This window comes from Necator americanus, chromosome X (assembly GCF_031761385.1).
Source record: "Necator americanus strain Aroian chromosome X, whole genome shotgun sequence".
Lineage (NCBI taxonomy): Eukaryota > Metazoa > Nematoda > Chromadorea > Rhabditida > Ancylostomatidae > Necator > Necator americanus.
Genome location: NC_087376.1, coordinates 21,194,518 through 21,210,505, shown reverse-complemented (window position 1 = coordinate 21,210,505; position 15,988 = coordinate 21,194,518). Strand labels below are relative to the sequence as shown.

The window sequence follows — 15,988 nt, the reverse complement described above, 5'->3', positions numbered from 1 at the left end:
CTGTCGATCCCGTGACTTGTCCGAGTTTCCATTGTCCTCTTTTGAGTGAGTCGTTATGTATGATGACATAGTCATCCAGTTTTGGTTGTGACTTTTCTTCAAGGTGTGGGTGCTTGTGAGATCTTTTATATAGTTCCCTCAACGCGAGTAGGTATTCGGGGTTCCATCGCTTCCAGAAACAATCTAACATCTCACTTGTATATTCCCACAGTTCCATTAGGTTTGCACCTACACCCCGCCTCCCCACTGCTCTCTGATCAACGCCGCGCGCGACGTTCGCGCCGCGACAAAGCGGTGGACAGTGCGAATTTTGAAGGGAGGGGGAGTGAAAAACGAATTGCCGCAGCGAATTCTGATGTACAAATAAAGTAAACTAAGCATATTATTGGGAATAAAAAAGAGGAAGTAGATCCTTCTATCCCATGTAACTTTACATAATTAAAAATTATCTCGAAAAGATGCTCCAGGGAAAAGAATAACGTGCATATATTTCCATACATCTCATAATTTAACACATTTCATGTCCTAAGTCTTCTATATAAACTAGCTGTGCATAAGTATGTGTTTGTCACGATGCCATTCAGCGAATTCGTATTCAACTTCAACTGCAGCAGCTATAATAACAGTAAATTTATGCGCTTATCACTTTGTATACATCCCTTAAACTTCTTTCTACATTTTTCCTTTTCAAAATTTTATTTAGATGTAATGTTTATATAGAGCGCATGTCAAATATTTCAATACTTGTTTGTACGTTTTATACAGTTTTATATAATAGAACTTTGTATGGTTCTTCAAACTTCTTTCAACAGCGTTTTATCGCTTCATTTCTATCTATCATCTGCATAAAATCGATATGACAGGTTAGGTGTATTAGTGGCTAACAGAGACCTTTGTATCTTCGAGATATACCCTTAGGTACAGTGTATGTCTGCGAGGCATTATTCGCGCCTCGTTAATCGTTGGATGCCAATTTTACCCAGCTAGATAAGCAAACAGAAATCCTTAGAAAGCGAAGAAAAAAGTAAAGAAGATAGCTTAACACCGATCAATGGGACATTTTTTGAAACATCTCTCGCATTCCCAGAGATGAATGAGTGTTTTCCACCTAACAAGTTGAAACAGGATAATTTCATTTTCACTCGCATTTCTAAATGGCATATCACTTATACAAACCTATTTCATTCTTTCCTTCTTTTATATTAACTTACAAGCCACTATCTTACACTTTATGTAGACCTTCGAACAACATCTAATACCAGGTACTTTCCTTTCCGTTCGATTTTAAAAGCGCATCATAAGAGCTGTGGGCGCGGCGAAAAAAATCGTCATAAGAGCGGTAGACGCTGCGAAATGGGGAGGGTGGCGTGGGCGTTGCATCTTGAAGACGTAGCAGAAGAGGAGCAATCAGGCTACTGTAGCGATTATGACGGTATCAGGAGACACGTGGTACAATTAACGACGCTCATTAGCCTCCTGGATATGTGGCGGCACATCATACGGGTACCTCTTTACCGTTCCCCTATGTGCCTTACTTACTTGAACAACCTTTCAAAACATAAACATCAATGCAAATTCTCCAAGAACACAATCTAAAACGGTCATTTAATTTGTTTCGGTATTTTCTAGCAGCTGTTTTGTTTTTTAAATGCCAAAGTTTGCATGTTCCAGTTTATCGGTGTCGAGCAAACAGCTTGCCACCCGTCGTAATGAATAGAACACTGGAGTCGTAATGATTGTACCACAAAACGATAACCCTCATGAGAACTGTGGTTTCAATGTTAGCCACACAACTAGTATTGGGATAGTAAAATCTGAAAAGTTTGCATCCGCCATCTTTGTTGAAGGCCATCCATACTACAGCAATACCAAACCCTTCCCTGAGGACAACATCAGAAATGAATGTTATTGTAGGGGAGTTTATGATAAATTAATGAATAAATCTTGTAACCATCGAACTCCTCAGCCAAAGTACAGAGAAAGCTTCCATTGTTGTAATGATATCAGAAGACCAAACTTTATGAATGGGTGAAAACCGCCCTAAAAAAACAAGTAAAAGTTTACCAAGCATTAATAAATAGTAATACTACGTTTCAGACTACTGTTGAATGGTGTGCATCTGATCTCATGATGAATTACGAGATCTATTAATTATGACAGCTACCAATATGTGACACTGACACGACATTAAACAATTAATATTCGTCTGCATCATCTCCTCCATCGCCATCTACTGAGTCGATACCAACTTCTTCGTAATCCTTCTCCAAAGCAGCAAGATCTTCGCGCGCCTCACTGAATTCCCCTTCCTCCATACCTGCAATATCCCGTCTACAATGGAAAGAAGCTATAATGAAAAGCTATTACATACACTCACCCTCGCCGACATACCAGTGGACGAATGCTCGCTTTGCATACATGAGATCAAATTTCCGATCGAGGCGTGCCCATGCTTCGGCTATAGCTGTGGTATTGGAAAGCATACACACAGCCCGTGGAACTTTGGCAAGGTCTCCACCAGGTACAACTGTCGGAGGTTGGTAATTGATTCCAACCTGAAAATAATGGTGTGTTGTAGTACGCATTAAACATGAAATCTTAGAGTTCCACTCAACATATACTAATTAACAAGATCGACAAGAAATAGTTACAAATAAACACAGTATTGTCATTCTCAATCACTTCTCCAATGAACTAGAATACCATCCCATAGACAAGAGAATGTACGTTGCACAGAAGAACTCAATGTCAATGTTCCGAGCGAAACATGACTTTCCCTGCTAGAACCGAACATACTTTACACAAACATGATCCTTGTTACAATTTGTAATTTGGAGATCTCTGTGTAGTCAAACACCACCTCTTATTCATGTCTACTGCAACCGGAACCATTCGAACCTCCATATGTACTACGAGAAGCGCGTTCCCTACATACTATGATAAGTGCGCAGGGAGAACTTCTTAAATTGCTGTTCTGGTTTACAAAGAAAAACCAGCCAGCTCATAAGTATGAAATATACTGAGGACAAAGCACAAAATAATACAATACAACCACGGATCTCCCTTACTAGAGGGATCACAGCCGGTTAGTCGCGAGGCTACGTGGCGCGTCCCCGGGTAGCGGATAGGGGGAGGGGGGGCTAATCGCTGACCAACAGCGACCTTGTGCTTGCCCAGAGACGCAGATGGATTCAGGAGATGGACCGCGCAGCAACGGTTTGGAGTCGCCTACAACGAATAAGCTCCACATGTCCACTCCGGAAGAACGGAAGTTCTCCGAGAAACTCATGGGACTAGAGGCTTGCAACCTGCCCATGAGTTTTAAATCTTATGCAAAATACAGTGTTAGAAAAGAATCTCCTGACTCCGGAGGAAAGCCTGGTACGGTAGCGCCAGGTAGGACGGGGTTGCAGGAGTCATGTAGGCTGCCGAAAGGACTAGGATGGCGATCTGTACTTATAGCGCACGTACGCTTGCATCGGAAGCGACCATCGAAGATCTGATGATGCAAGCCAAGAAGATCAAGTACGACGTCATCGGACTGACCGAGACGAGACGACGACACCCTCTCAACGCCGTATACGAAACTGGAGAAGAACTGTTCTTAGGAACATGCGACAGTAGAGTTGGTGGAGTTGGCGTCCTAGTCAACACGAGTATGGCAAAGAACATCGACTCTTTCGAACAACTTACGACCCGAATCGGACGACTGCGAATGAGAAGATGTGGTCCAACACCAGCTTTGACTATCTTTGTCGCCTACGCTCCAACATCAAGCTACGAAGAAGAAGAAGTCGAAGTTTTCTATATGGACCTGGAGAAGTTCTATCGAGAAGATCATGCCTTCTACAAGGTCATAATTTGGGATTTCAACGCCAAAGTTGGCCCAAGAAGAGCGCCTGAGGAACTTCACATCGGGACCCACGGCCTACAATGGAATGACCAGGGGAGAGGCTCTACGAGTTCATCATGACGACTAAGACCATCCATGGAAAGCCCTCCTCTCTATGCTGGACGTGGGAGTCACCCGGTGGAGGCTAATGAAATAGACCACATCATCGTAAACAAAAGGTTCTTCCTGACGGACGTCGCTGTTGTACCAAAGTTCTATACGGGATCAGACCACCGCCTACTCCGAGGAAGCTTTTCCTTCACAAGGGGAGAAGAGAAAACCGCCAAGTTCAGAGAGACATCCCAGAACTATCATAAACTTGGATCTCTTCGCTACGCTAGCCGGCTTTTGGGAAGATCCCGCATAGGACAACGGAATAAGACCGGCTCGTTGATTGGAACTCTTGAGCTGATACGCCAGCGTGGAGCAGCACAAGCCGCATGGAACCAAGTACTCACATCCGAGCTCGCAAGGGTTCGCAGAGAGGGGATAAAGGAAGACCTCAAAGAGAGAAGAGCAGAAGTGCTGGCTGAAGCTGCAGAGGCGGGGGAAAGCATCCGCCATGCCCGTCGAGATTTCGCCAGTCGCAAGACGAGGATGACTACTCTCTGGAACCCGAAGGGAACAACCACCACATCGAGAAGGGAAATGGAGAAAATCATCTACAACTTCTACTCTAATCTCTTCGACAGTCATGTCCACTTGCCTCCTCACCATCTGTGGGAAGACGGACATGTCATTCCAGGGGTTCTCCCATCCGAAATACGACATGCTATCATGTCGGTAAGAGATCGTACGGCACCCGGTCCCGACAGAATAAGACCAGAACACCTGAAGAATCTTTCGCCAGTACTCATCAACACCCTGACGAGGCTCTTTAAATGTTACCTGTCGTAATGCATGGTTCCTAAACAGTGGAAGACCAGCAAGACCGTGTTGCTGTATAAAAAGGGAGATTCACATGACGTCGGCAACCATCGCCCAATCTGCTTACTGTCCGTCATCTACAAGCTCTTTACAGGAGTGATCCTTAATAGGATTGCAAGTCTTGGATGAAGGACAGCCATGCGAGCAAGCAGGGTTTCGAAAAGGATTCAGCACTATTGACCTCATTCACACTGTTTCGAAACTCATCGAGGTATCACGAGAGTACAAGATGCCGCTCTGTCTCACCTTCATCGACTTGAACAAGGCCTTCGACTCAGTTGAAACGGAAGTGGTCGTGAAAGCCTTGGACAACCAAGGCGTCCCTACTCAGTACGTAAAGGTACTTTGAGATTTGTGCAGCAACTTCACGACCGGAATTTCGCCGTTCTACGAGAATATCATCATTGACGTGAAGAGGTGGGTTCGACAGGGTGATACAATTTCACCCAAAATATTCACAATACAAGATAGCACAATAAAATAGACTAGATAACATCACAACAATAATGAAAAACAGAGATTGGTCTCTATCAACTGAACATGAAGGGCTTCTATAGACTCACCTTAAAGCCTGTAGGACACCAATCAACAAACTGAATAGAACGTTTCGTCTTGATGGCTGCGATAGATGCATTCACATCCTTAGGTACAACGTCCCCTCTGAAATTTAAAAAAAAAAAAACTCTCATTGTAAGAATTGTAAGCAACGCATTAACGAACCTATATAACAAGCAAACTGCCATGTATTTCCCATGGCGTGGATCGCATTTCACCATCTGATTGGCAGGCTCAAAACACATGTTCGTGATATCGCTTACAGATAATGCTTCATGGTAAGCCTGTAAACAACAACCAAGAGAAAATAGTAGCTATTAGATTGTTAATTTTCCGGGTTTTCCTGCATGTTTATTAGAGCGCACTTTTTTCTATTCCTTGATAAGATATATATATATATATACATATGTATATGTATATGTACGTATGCATGCATATATGTATATATATATGTGTATATATACATACACATATGTATATGTATATATACGTATGCATGCATATATGTATATATATGTGTATATATACATACACATATGTATATGTGTATATACGTATGCATATATATATATATATATGTATGTATATATACATATATATATGTATATATATATGTATATATATATATATATATATATATGACTTAATCAGCGGGCTGATGTCATCGCCTGACGCGATTACCCGCATCTTCGCCGAGGTGTGCCATTCCTGAACACAGCTCTGCCCAACCTTCTCGATCTTCTGCGAGAGCTTGCACAGAATCAATCTATTCGTCGCTTTTCCATTTTCTGCGAAACTTTTCGTTTTGCCAGAACTGCCTATCCACGTCGAGTGTCCTCAGGTCCTCTTTCACCACCTCAATCTAGATTTTCCGTTTTCGGCCATGTGGCTTCTTCCAGCTCGAACCCGACAAACTCCCCAGAACTCGTTGAACAAGGCGATCTGCCGGGCTCCTTAATATATGACCAAAGAAGCGAAGACGATTTACTTTAGCCACTTTCGATGGTGGTGCAAGATGTTGATGTCTTCCACGTGTCATCCGCCGGTATGACACATCAATTTGTGCGCAAAGATCTTCATTGTGGCATACCCTAGGCCAAAAGTAGCCAAGTAGCCGCTTAAGCAGATTTCGTTCCGTGCAGTCAAGCCTCTCCATAACCGTTGATGGTGCTGCCCAAGTCTCCGATCCGTACATCATGGTGGGACGAATTGCGGATAGGTAGACTCGCAGCTTGACTTCGTTGGTGATGAGGGTCGACAACAGGCATTTCGTTAAGGAGTTAAATGCAGAAGTGTCCTTAGCGCATCTTTGCTGAATGTCTTTCTCGTAGCTGCCGTTCTTCTTCAGCGTACAGCCCAGGTAACAGAACTCATCGACAAGTTCTATCGGTTGTCCGTCCACCCTGATTCCCGTTCGAGGTCTCGAAGAGATCCACATCTGCTTGCATTTATCAGGGCGTAGACGTAGGCTGCAGCCAGCTTCGATACAACGTTGACAACATGTTGAAGTTTCGTACCGCTTTCAACGAATATAACAACATCGCACTCGAGATCAGTCAAGGGGCACCCTGATGGTGCTAAGACAATGTCGGCAGGACACTGGTCGACTGTTCTTTGCATAATGTCGTCGATGGCGAAATTGAACAGGAAGGGTCCTACCACTGCTTCTTGTCTTATTCCAGTTACTACTTCAAACGGTGTTGTACATCCGGCTGGTGTTCGAACTGCAGTTGTTCGTTGGTTCATGTCATCAAGCAAGCGAACGAACTTTCCTGGTATTCCATCGGGGCAGAGCGCGTTGAGAAGACGGTCTCGGTGAGGAGAGTCGAACGCGGCTTCAAAGTCCAGAAACGCTAGTTGCATTGGCTTCGAATACCGCTGCCAGATTTCGATCATTCTCCTGACGATGAACACCTGGCCAATCGTAGATCGGCCAGGACGAAAGCCGGCTTACTCGTCGCGCGTTGTTTCTTCACGATGTTTAATGAGTCGGTCCAGGATGCGCTCCAATACCTTGTACGTAACACGCAGCAAAGAGATATTCGATTCGATAATTCCTAGGGTCCGTGACGGATAACTTCTCGTGGAGGGAAATTATGATAGCGTGCCTCCGCGAATCAGGTATCCTTTAGTCTATCCATATTGAAGTAATGATCTTTGTCATCTCACGAATCCCAGACGGATGAAGAGATTTTAGCATTTCTGCGCTAATCCCGTCGTCTCCACCAGATTTTTCATTATTCATTTTTTGAACACAGACTAGAACCTCCGACTCTGTCGGTGGCTCCTCGTTAACTGCATATGTCGATCTATGAACGTGCTCGAGTTCAGGAGCTGACGGTGCTAGCCGGTTCAGCAAGGTCTCTCTACAAATTGGAAGGGTTGCTTCACCGACAACTACTCCATTGGCAGTGTTGAAGACAGGAGAACATCTTTTCATTTTGCCGCTATAATGTTTTGGTTGAGCATAGGCTTTCCGCGGGTTCCTGTACTCCCACGATTTCTCAAACTCCATCGCTCTTGACGTCCACTCGTTATCGCAGTCTTGTTGCAGTTGACGACGCAGCTTCTTTCTAAGACGCTTTTCCTAATTGAGGTCACCAGCGCTGCGCGCGACACATACAGAATTGCACGTGGATTTTGTTTCCGCAGATGCAAAGGCAAACTTCTTCCGCGGCAATAGAACCGGGAGCGTTTCCCTTGCAGCGTCCTGGATCCACTTTGTGAAGGAATCCGCATCGCTAAGCTTCTTCCTGGTCCGTACTCCAACATGAGTAGACACACGTTGGCGAAATTTTGTTCTGCATTCTGCTTAGGACTGGTTCGCAGAACCAGTACTAACTAATTGTACAGACACTCAGATACTCATGCAAACAATCGTCTTTCAGACCTGCCATGTCGATTTTCGGTTGAAGAGGAACTCCTCGGTTTCTCTTGTGGAACCGTATCTTGAAGCTGAGTAAGAACTGGGAGGTGGTCAGAGTCGAACGCGATGTCCCAAACAGCTCTAGAATTTCGGATATCTGACTAAGGAATGTTCCTCGCCAGAACGTAGTCGAGCTGAAGCTTAAGAGTCCTCATCTTCCGCTTGCGCTGCTCTTCAGCCGTTAAAAGGGTTGACCCCTACCACGTGAGCTGATGGCGTCGATGATTCCTTTCAAACGTGGAAGCCATGAGGCCCGTCTGTTCGCACAAGTTGACCAGACGGTCACCGTTGTCCGACGTGCGCTTCTCTGGATAATACCATTTTCCTAGCACATCGGATTGCTGTTCGAGTCCGACAATGACAACCTGCTGGCTTGGTATTTTAGACATCAACGCACTGAGTTCATCATAGAAGGCGTCCTTACTGTTGTCCGCAGCGGTTTCCGTAGGTGCGTGAGCACTTACGATCCAGAGTTTACGTCCCTTGCGATCCCGCAGTCGTAGAAAGGCGCATCTAGACGAAGTTGAGCGAAATTCCTCCACCACGTTCTTGTAATCGTTCCTCACAGCTATCGCGCAGCCACCTACTTTGTTCTCATCAGCATCGCCGCAGTATATGGTATAATTTTCGATGCCGATGACGGGCCGATCTCTCATGCGTTTTTCCTGCAGTGCAGCAAAAGGCACACAGAAATATCGCAGAAGTCTGGATAGAGCGGCTTGTTGGAGTTCACTCGATAGTGTTCGGCAGTTCAGCGTGACGAACGAATGGTTGTTGCCAAAGATTCCAAGATTTCCCTGCAGGCAGTTGACCTTCAGGTTATGGGCTTTGGCGATGTGCCGGATGACAGCACCTTTTTACAATGTATGGTTAATCTTTCGCAATATATAACAGTGCAGGTTATATAGCTCGTACGTTCCCAATGCGTACACTCGAACGCCTGATTGCGTTTAGTTAAAGCAGGGCCACCACGTGCAGGTAGCAATCAGACTCGTATACGCGGCCCAAACTATGTATATATATATACATACGTATATATATACATATATATATATATACATATATATATATATATATATATATATACATACATACATATGTACATATATATATACATATACATGTATGTACACATATGTACATATATATACATATATATGTATATATATATATATACATATACATATAATATATGTATGTATATATATACATATACATGTATGTACACATATGTACATATATATACATATATATATATATGTATATATGTATATATACATATATATACATATATATACATATATATATATATATATATACATATATACATATATATATATATAGTTTGAAAGCCTTTTCTCAGCTCTACAAAATCTCTGTCCTCTTTTTTTCAAGTCAGGTCAAGCCCGAATATGCCATTTTTGAAGCTTGTATACCAATCTTTAACAGTACTCCTTGACAAAGCGCCTTTTTCACACAGAGAAAAACCTAAAAAAATATCTCGAGGTGTTTCGCTGACTTTCGACCTCTATTAAAAGCGAACAATGCTAAGGGCCGAAAACGATGGGGCTGCCGACTTCAATATCCATTTCTCAGCTCTAAAGCTGAAACAAGTTGCATATATATATATATATATATATGACTCAGCCAGAGCACAAAAAAAGTGCAGTAAAAATAAACGTCCAAAAAAGTCACGAGGAAAATTATGGAACAACCTAATGAACTGTCCGAACTTTAGCCAAGATTGCTATTGATGTTTACCAATACCCATCATTCATGTTTTTCATGTTTTGTTTGTGTACTATCGCATTCGAACGCGAATGCGCCATCACGTGATTTGGCATCACATCACATTTCCGGTGGTCGGAATACTGCTGTAGAAAATTTGAAGACGTTGCTGTGGGACAAAAGTTGAGCAAACCATTACGTTCGAAGTAAATCGCTCCACAAACAACACTTATATTATCGTTACACAGATTGTCGCATCGTTGCCCCAACGCAGGTAGAACTGAACATCTGCTCCGATTTTTTTTTTCAGTCAGCAATGCTCTCACATTAAAGGCAGCATTTACGCAAACTTCCCGCATTCGGCTCGAAATAATATAGTTCATAGAAAAGGTAATGGTGTTGGTGACGTGGTGCGCACGTAACGCAAAGCACTCTCTACAATTCCAACAACGAAAAACAGATCAGGAGCACCAGATTTACTCAACGAGGCAATTCAACTCAGAAATGGAATCGCATAAAGAGTTGCTTTATTTGGTGATTTCATCTGTATTCCACCTTACGTGGTTTCATTCAGCCGTACTATGGATGTGAAAAGTTACTTCGCCGAATAGATGTATCACTGCGATATTCATGATCCATCTGTTTTCTACATTCAGAAGGATCGTTCCATAGTTTCAATGTGATACTCGCAAACTAGGCCCTGAAAGATGAAAAACAAATAGAACCCAAAATGGAAAATTTTCACCAACGTTATCTTTATGTCACCAGAGTAAAATACACAGACTGGTTGGATTTCTTAGATGTTTCCTTTTTTGTCTACTATAGTTGTGTATGGTAGACTGAGCGGCATCTTGGTCCGCTGTCTCTCAATACTTCTCACAAAAATGAAAAGTGAATGAATACCCGACAATAAATGCCTGAGGATCAGTCGTGGACATCAGTTCCTGCAAAGTGTCTTACGAGAGTCTAGCTTGATTTGTGATTTCGATGTGGCAACTAAGCGTGCATCAAGCAGACGAGAAATAGGTGCGTAAACTTTACCTTCAAAGTTGCAACAATCAACGGACGGGAACCTGATAGGGTAATTGCGCTCATCAAGAAGTACAAAACCTCTCTCAAAGATCCAACCTCGTGGACGTCCCAGAAAAAATTCCACCCTCCTTTTGTTTTTTCTTCGACGACATCAGCAGAGCGGTACGAAGCTGACTACGCAAAATGGGTCCACACAATAATGCGAGGGTTTGGAAAAAAACAGCAGCAAAGTTGGAGCGACAGCTTGCACCTAAGCATCGCTCTGAACAACTCCTGGTTGCAAGTTTTGCCTAAATGATACTGAGTTTGTGGTATCAGCTGTTCAATTTATCACGTATTGGTCGTGTAGGGATGATTATATGGAACAAACGGTATAGCTACAACGCTGAAGGAAAATTTTGGCCGAGATGTTGTTCTTTGAATGCGCGAACCGTTTACATGGTTTTGGTTTCTGTAGAGTGATGAGGCGCTAGTACGGATAAATCAATCATAGCTTTGATGTTACTGGCTCTGACGAAGGAGATGACACCGAAATGATAGTTTTTGTAAAGATCTACAACAGTCTTGGTAAATAATCCAAGCAATCTTACTAGAGCCAAGTATTTAACATGCCAACAGTCAAGGTCATGTCGAAACACTAAGAGAAGATGTTCAAGAAAAGGAATGCTACGCAACTAACCTTTTCTGCAGATATAACGGGGGAGTATGTCGCCAACGGAAAATGTATTCGAGGATATGGAACAAGATTTGTTTGAAACTCAGTAAGATCTACATTCAAAGCACCATCAAATCTCAACGAAGCAGTTATGGAGGAGACAACCTGCAAAGTGCAGTAGTTTTTCTCTTTACTTCTATTATCAGCAATAGTAACTTTGTATTTTCAAAATACCTGAGAAATGAGACGATTGAGATTGGTATAGCTCGGTCGATCTACATCCAAATTACGACGGCAAATATCATATATAGCCTCATTATCGACCATGAAAGCACAATCAGAATGTTCCAACGTAGTGTGCGTAGTCAAAATTGAATTGTAAGGTTCTACAACGGCAGTTGACACCTGCAATTCAACATCAAGTAACCAGAGTAAGCCAATCGAACTCTTCGCAAGTGAACGATATACCTGAGGTGCTGGATAGATAGAAAACTCCAGCTTACTCTTCTTCCCGTAGTCAACGGAGAGTCGTTCCATAAGAAGCGACGTAAAACCAGAACCCGTCCCACCACCAAAAGAGTGGAAAATAAGAAACCCTTGCAGTCCTGAGCAGTTTTCCGCGAGACGACGAACACGATCGAGAACCAGATCGATTATTTCTTTGCCAATGGTGTAATGACCTCGCGCATAATTGTTCGCGGCGTCTTCCTTTCCAGTGATTAGTTGTTCAGGGTGGAATAACTGTTTATACGTGCCTGTTCGGATTTCATCTGTAACAGCAACTGGTCTGTTTCACGAAAAAAAATGCATGCAAAGAAAGTTCCTAATGCAAGTCTGAATACTCTTCCAAGCAGCTTGTACTAGCGTTTGAATACAGCATACAACAGGCTTTTTTTGCTATGCACATCTTGGCTGTGTGAAAAGAAGAGACAAGAGCATGTTCTAGGCATTTCCCACCACAGTACCTAGCAATGGAGCACCGCCCTAAAAAGACCCTTCGCCATTCAAGCTCGATTTCGGTTACCTTGATTCTGAAGATGTAAAGGGGGATTTTGTACAGACAGCATTGGCATTGTACAGACAGGCGTACGACAATGGACTTCTAGAGATCTTCTTTTGACATTAAACACTTTAGCTATGCTCCTGAGGGTGAAATTTAGATGGTGCCCACTTTTTTTGCCATCACCAGGCATTTGCCACAATCGTTGTTCCTATTCTTACGAAAATGAGCCCCTTCAGACCGGCTGAAAAACTTCGACCTATAATGTAAAATCGAGTAAGCAGTTAAGCGCAAAGCAGTCAGGATTTCAATCACTAGTAGGCGACTATAAGTGCATCACTGTACCGCAACTAGTAGCTGGCTTTCAGCCTGAAGGTCTGGTAATACATGAACAAGCCAGCCTCCAAGTGTTGGGATGTCGTTAGTGTTATAATGACTATCAACATGTTTCCATTAATGCCTTCGCAAGTTAAACCTTTTTTTTCACTTTAAACCGATCTAAGCATCAATTGGTTGCGAGTTTTCAGCCACTGCTGTCTTCCTATCTCAACGTCTGACTATGAGCCTAACGGCCTGCCCTTCCTCACTATTGTGTAGTCAGGTCAAAAAGACCTGAAGCTCGGTACAGTTGTGATCGAAGCGGCGCAGTATGGCTTAGCAATTGGTATTGATGGGAGACCCGTGTTGGCACCATTAATGGTCCAAGTGAAGCTAGCGATAGTCCTGTCCCGATCCCAACCGCTAGCTTCAGTGCCCCGAAAAGGATGATTCCGTTCATTTCTTCCTAATCGCCGTGAAAAGCGGCCCGGAAGATGAGGCCGGTGCGCAAGACTGGCGCGCTCCAATACATCTCTTCGTAGGCAACAGCACCCGGAACGCCACATCCCAGATTCGTGGTATGTTGCCTTTAACTAGTGTGGCTGCCAAAGGAAAATTCGAGGATTAAGGCTACTTTGAGGTACTAATGTGCCTCACACCAACCGAAAGGAGTTCACAAAAGCATCACCAAATCCCACGCATGTCTCCAACAATACTTCTCTTGAGCATTTACCAAAGCGGAACTTTTTCCATTATGACAGAACTATCGCGATCTTAGAAAAGAACCTAGCGTGAACTAAGTTCTTTTTCTTCTGCAGTTAAATTGGATCTCATTCGGTTGGCGGAGCGATGACATTTTTAATTATCGTCAAGCAATTGACAAGAACCCCAAAGAAGCAAGGAATCTCACTGGCAGGGGTCAGGTGTAAATATTTCGACGGGGTTGAATCTTCCATCTTGTAGCACAGACCTCTATCTAATTCAACTTAGAAAAAAATATAACTGAGTGAACTTGAGGTGGACAGTACAAGTAAGCTAGCAGTCTCACTTCTTTACAATTGATAGTGAATTAAGACGGTCAGGACATTTAGGAAATGAAAACGACAAAATTTTCTATTACTCTTCACCTTCCTTTTCAATTACTTCTTATTTCTCTTGATTTCTCAATTAACTTTTACAACGGCTTCTGGTAAGATGTTCGCACTTAGTACTTCCGTAACATCCCAGCGAAGGCTGTCCGCGCATTAGCTGGCTATTGGGTGAGAATCGCCAAACAACGGTCCACCTTCTATTTGCATTGCATTAATTCTAGGAGTTGAATGAACATAGTAAATGACCGACAGTTCTGAAAGTACGATCGTCGTTTTCGGACATAAAAAACTTTCGATGATAGGAAATATATGATGTGCCTTTAGAATCTAGAAACTGAGGGTGTGTGAGTGGGTGACTAGAGACTTTAGGGATTTTATCACCCTAATTGAACAGACCAAAAGCGGTGGTTCAGTGGAATGTCTTTATTGTATGAATACAGGTGAGCAGAACAGTTGCCAGCAATGCGATCGAAAATGAAAGAGTAGGCAGAGCGTTGTCTGCCGCACTCTTAGATGGTACAAGTCGTTATGTGCTAGAATAGCCATAACCGCTAACGGTACTTTATACCACTCCCCCTATCTATCATCGATGATAGGTATTTTTCGATCTCGTGTAAGGCGATAATCGACGCTAAAGTTAGCTAAATATACCAGTAGAACTTTCATAACTCTAAAAAAGAGATATTCCGAAGGGCCCTATTATTTTATATTACACATTTTTATTATTTTTATTTTATTTTACACTATTTTTTATTTACATTCACTATTTTTAAACACTATTTTTAAATATCCGAGGACCGCGCTTCAGAAACCGGCCTCCGTTTTGGGATAAGCTGAACAATCCTGCCTCCGTGAGACCGTATAGCTAATATCTTTCAACAAATCGGAACACCCTTCTTCTTCTTCCTAGCGTTTGTCCCGCGTTGTTGCAGGGTCCGCTTTTCTGCTTCTTGTCTTCCTTAGGTTCTATCCATTGCATCAGCCGTACACAAACGTGCATCTATCATATCCAGCTTCACACGGTTTAACCAGCGAATCTTTGGCCTCCCATACGGCCTCACTCCTGAAACGTCGAGCTTCAGAGTGGTTTTGGCAACAGAATCTTCCTCCCGCCGCAAGACGTGACCAAACCATCTCAGTCGCGCCTCCTTCATCTTCTCAGTTATCGGGACGACGCCGAAGATGGAACGTACAGTGTCGTTGGATACTTTCTCTTTTAGCGTTACACCTATCGTCCACCTCAACATCCGCATCTCCATAGCGTGCAGCACTCTTTCCAAGGCTTTCGTCGTCGGCCAGCACTCGCATCCGTAAAGGGCAACAGGACGCACAACCGTCCTGTAGATCTTCGACTTCAGTCGAACAGGGACTTTCTTGTCGCACAGTACCCCTGTTGCCATTTTCCATTTCATCCATGCCGCATTAACACGTGCTCGACCTTCTTGATCAATGTCGTCTGTGGAAGTCTCTTTGGATCCAAGGTACTTGAAACAGTTCACTTTGTTTAATTCGGTGCCATCGACACGAATTGAACCATCCTCTATCCTTGGTCCGCACTCCATGTACTCAGTTTTTGATGTGTTGAGGCGCAATCCATATTGCTGCAGCTGATCCTTCCAAGACTGCACTTGTTTCTGAAGATCATCTCGAGACTCCGACGCGAGCATGACATCGTCGGCAAAGAGTAGAGTCCACGGATGCTGCTTCTGGGTTTCCTTCGTTATCGTGTCCATGCACAGTATGAACAGCAGAGGTGAAAGGGATGAACCCTGATGAACCCTTCTTGTACAGGGAATGGCCTGCTTGTTCCAGCAGCACATCGGACAACGCTGGTGGGCTTCGCATAAACCAGCTTCGTCCACCG

The 15,988-nt window shown here is 43.4% G+C and overlaps 5 protein-coding genes across 7 annotated transcripts; all 5 read right to left on the bottom strand.

The window, feature by feature from the left end:
* Positions 1–1,930: 1,930 nt before the first annotated feature.
* Positions 1,931–6,572, bottom strand: RB195_024560 (uncharacterized protein; the record flags this gene model as incomplete). Of its 2 annotated transcripts, XM_064212385.1 has the most annotated exons (7): positions 1,931–2,040; positions 2,182–2,206; positions 2,250–2,317; positions 2,378–2,555; positions 5,383–5,479; positions 5,540–5,658; positions 6,363–6,572. In XM_064212385.1, 7 exons carry the CDS (start codon positions 6,570–6,572, stop codon positions 1,931–1,933), a joined length of 807 nt encoding a protein of 268 aa, XP_064068265.1. The 2 variants fall into 2 exon arrangements, with proteins under 2 accessions (XP_064068265.1, XP_064068266.1); XM_064212384.1 differs by lacking the exon at positions 1,931–2,040 and having other exon boundaries at positions 2,196–2,317.
* A 185-nt stretch (positions 6,573–6,757) lies between these two features.
* RB195_024559 (uncharacterized protein) lies at positions 6,758–7,270 on the bottom strand (the record flags this gene model as incomplete). Its single annotated transcript, XM_064212383.1, has 1 exon — positions 6,758–7,270. The coding sequence occupies one exon, from the start codon at positions 7,268–7,270 to the stop codon at positions 6,758–6,760; it is 513 nt and encodes a 170-aa protein (XP_064068264.1).
* Positions 7,271–7,502: 232 nt separating this feature from the next.
* Positions 7,503–7,889, bottom strand: RB195_024558 (uncharacterized protein; the record flags this gene model as incomplete). The annotated part of the gene is made up of 1 exon (XM_064212382.1): positions 7,503–7,889. The coding sequence occupies one exon, from the start codon at positions 7,887–7,889 to the stop codon at positions 7,503–7,505; it is 387 nt and encodes a 128-aa protein (XP_064068263.1).
* RB195_024557 (uncharacterized protein) lies at positions 7,503–13,493 on the bottom strand (the record flags this gene model as incomplete). Of its 2 annotated transcripts, XM_064212381.1 has the most annotated exons (6): positions 7,503–7,947; positions 8,240–8,434; positions 8,502–9,097; positions 11,740–11,880; positions 11,950–12,120; positions 12,184–12,252. In XM_064212381.1, the coding sequence occupies 6 exons, from the start codon at positions 12,250–12,252 to the stop codon at positions 7,503–7,505; spliced, it is 1,617 nt and encodes a 538-aa protein (XP_064068262.1). The 2 variants fall into 2 exon arrangements, with proteins under 2 accessions (XP_064068262.1, XP_064068261.1); XM_064212380.1 differs by lacking the exons at positions 7,503–7,947; positions 8,240–8,434 and adding an exon at positions 13,328–13,493 and having other exon boundaries at positions 8,498–9,097; positions 12,184–12,485.
* Positions 13,494–15,083: 1,590 nt separating this feature from the next.
* RB195_024556 (uncharacterized protein) lies at positions 15,084–15,857 on the bottom strand (the record flags this gene model as incomplete). Its single annotated transcript, XM_064212379.1, has 1 exon — positions 15,084–15,857. One exon carries the CDS (start codon positions 15,855–15,857, stop codon positions 15,084–15,086), a length of 774 nt encoding a protein of 257 aa, XP_064068260.1.
* Positions 15,858–15,988: the final 131 nt, after the last annotated feature.